At 50.1% G+C, this 704-nt stretch overlaps 1 protein-coding gene across 1 annotated transcript in view; it reads left to right on the plus strand.

Moving 5' to 3' along the window:
* The first annotated feature begins 6 nt into the window (after window positions 1-6).
* glra1 (glycine receptor, alpha 1) overlaps window positions 7-704 on the plus strand; it is a 105,877-nt gene continuing 105,179 nt past the window's right edge. The window contains exon 1 of the mRNA XM_087176688.1: window positions 7-588. Within this exon, the coding sequence (XP_087032814.1) occupies window positions 518-588 (71 nt within the window). The 5' untranslated portion in view covers window positions 7-517. The remainder of the gene's footprint in view (window positions 589-704) is intronic.

The raw sequence follows: 704 nt of genomic DNA on the forward strand, positions 1-704 counted from the left end.
CCCCCTTTACCCCTCCTCTCCCCCACCGAGCCAAAAAACCTGGACGAGCTTCCTCCCCGCAGCCCCACCGGTGTCTCTGCCTGCCCCTGTCCGTGGTCCTGAGCACAATCTCGGGGTGGATTTTGTGGATTTTTTTTTCTTCCCACGGAGCTCTGGAGGCGCGAGAGCGGACACAAGCATGATTTCATGGCCGGTGAGGTCATGAGCATCCCGCGGCTCGGCAGCGGCGACTCTGGGATCTGAAACACACACACACACACATACACACACATACACACACACACACACACACACACACATACACATATTAAGCGGAACATTTTTTTTTGGCTCACCTTGGAGGTCATAAACCATAACCACAACCCCCCCTCCCCTCTCCTCCTCTTCCTCCTCCTTTTCTACCACTAAAGGGATTTTTTTTTTCTTGAGTGGAATTCATCCTCTCAAGAGTGTGACCCCCCCTCCCTCCTCCCCTCCCCTTCCGCAACACCTTGTCACCCCCCCCTCTCCAAACAAAATGAGACTGGCAAAAATGTGCCGACTAAACGCGCTGGGGATCTATTTGTGGGAAACGGTAGTGTTCTTCAGGTAAGCAGAGGCATGACATGGACCTCATGAGTGGAAAAAAAAATGACGTGTATGTAATTTGTGTGGAATTTGATGAAACTGAAATTTGCATTTTTATTGCTTTTAAAATTAGAGTT

Source organism: Seriola lalandi, unplaced genomic scaffold (genome assembly GCF_002814215.2).
Source record: "Seriola lalandi dorsalis isolate HSWRI2012SDOR001 ecotype SW California unplaced genomic scaffold, Sedor1 jcf7180002054565, whole genome shotgun sequence".
NCBI lineage: Eukaryota > Metazoa > Chordata > Actinopteri > Carangiformes > Carangidae > Seriola > Seriola lalandi.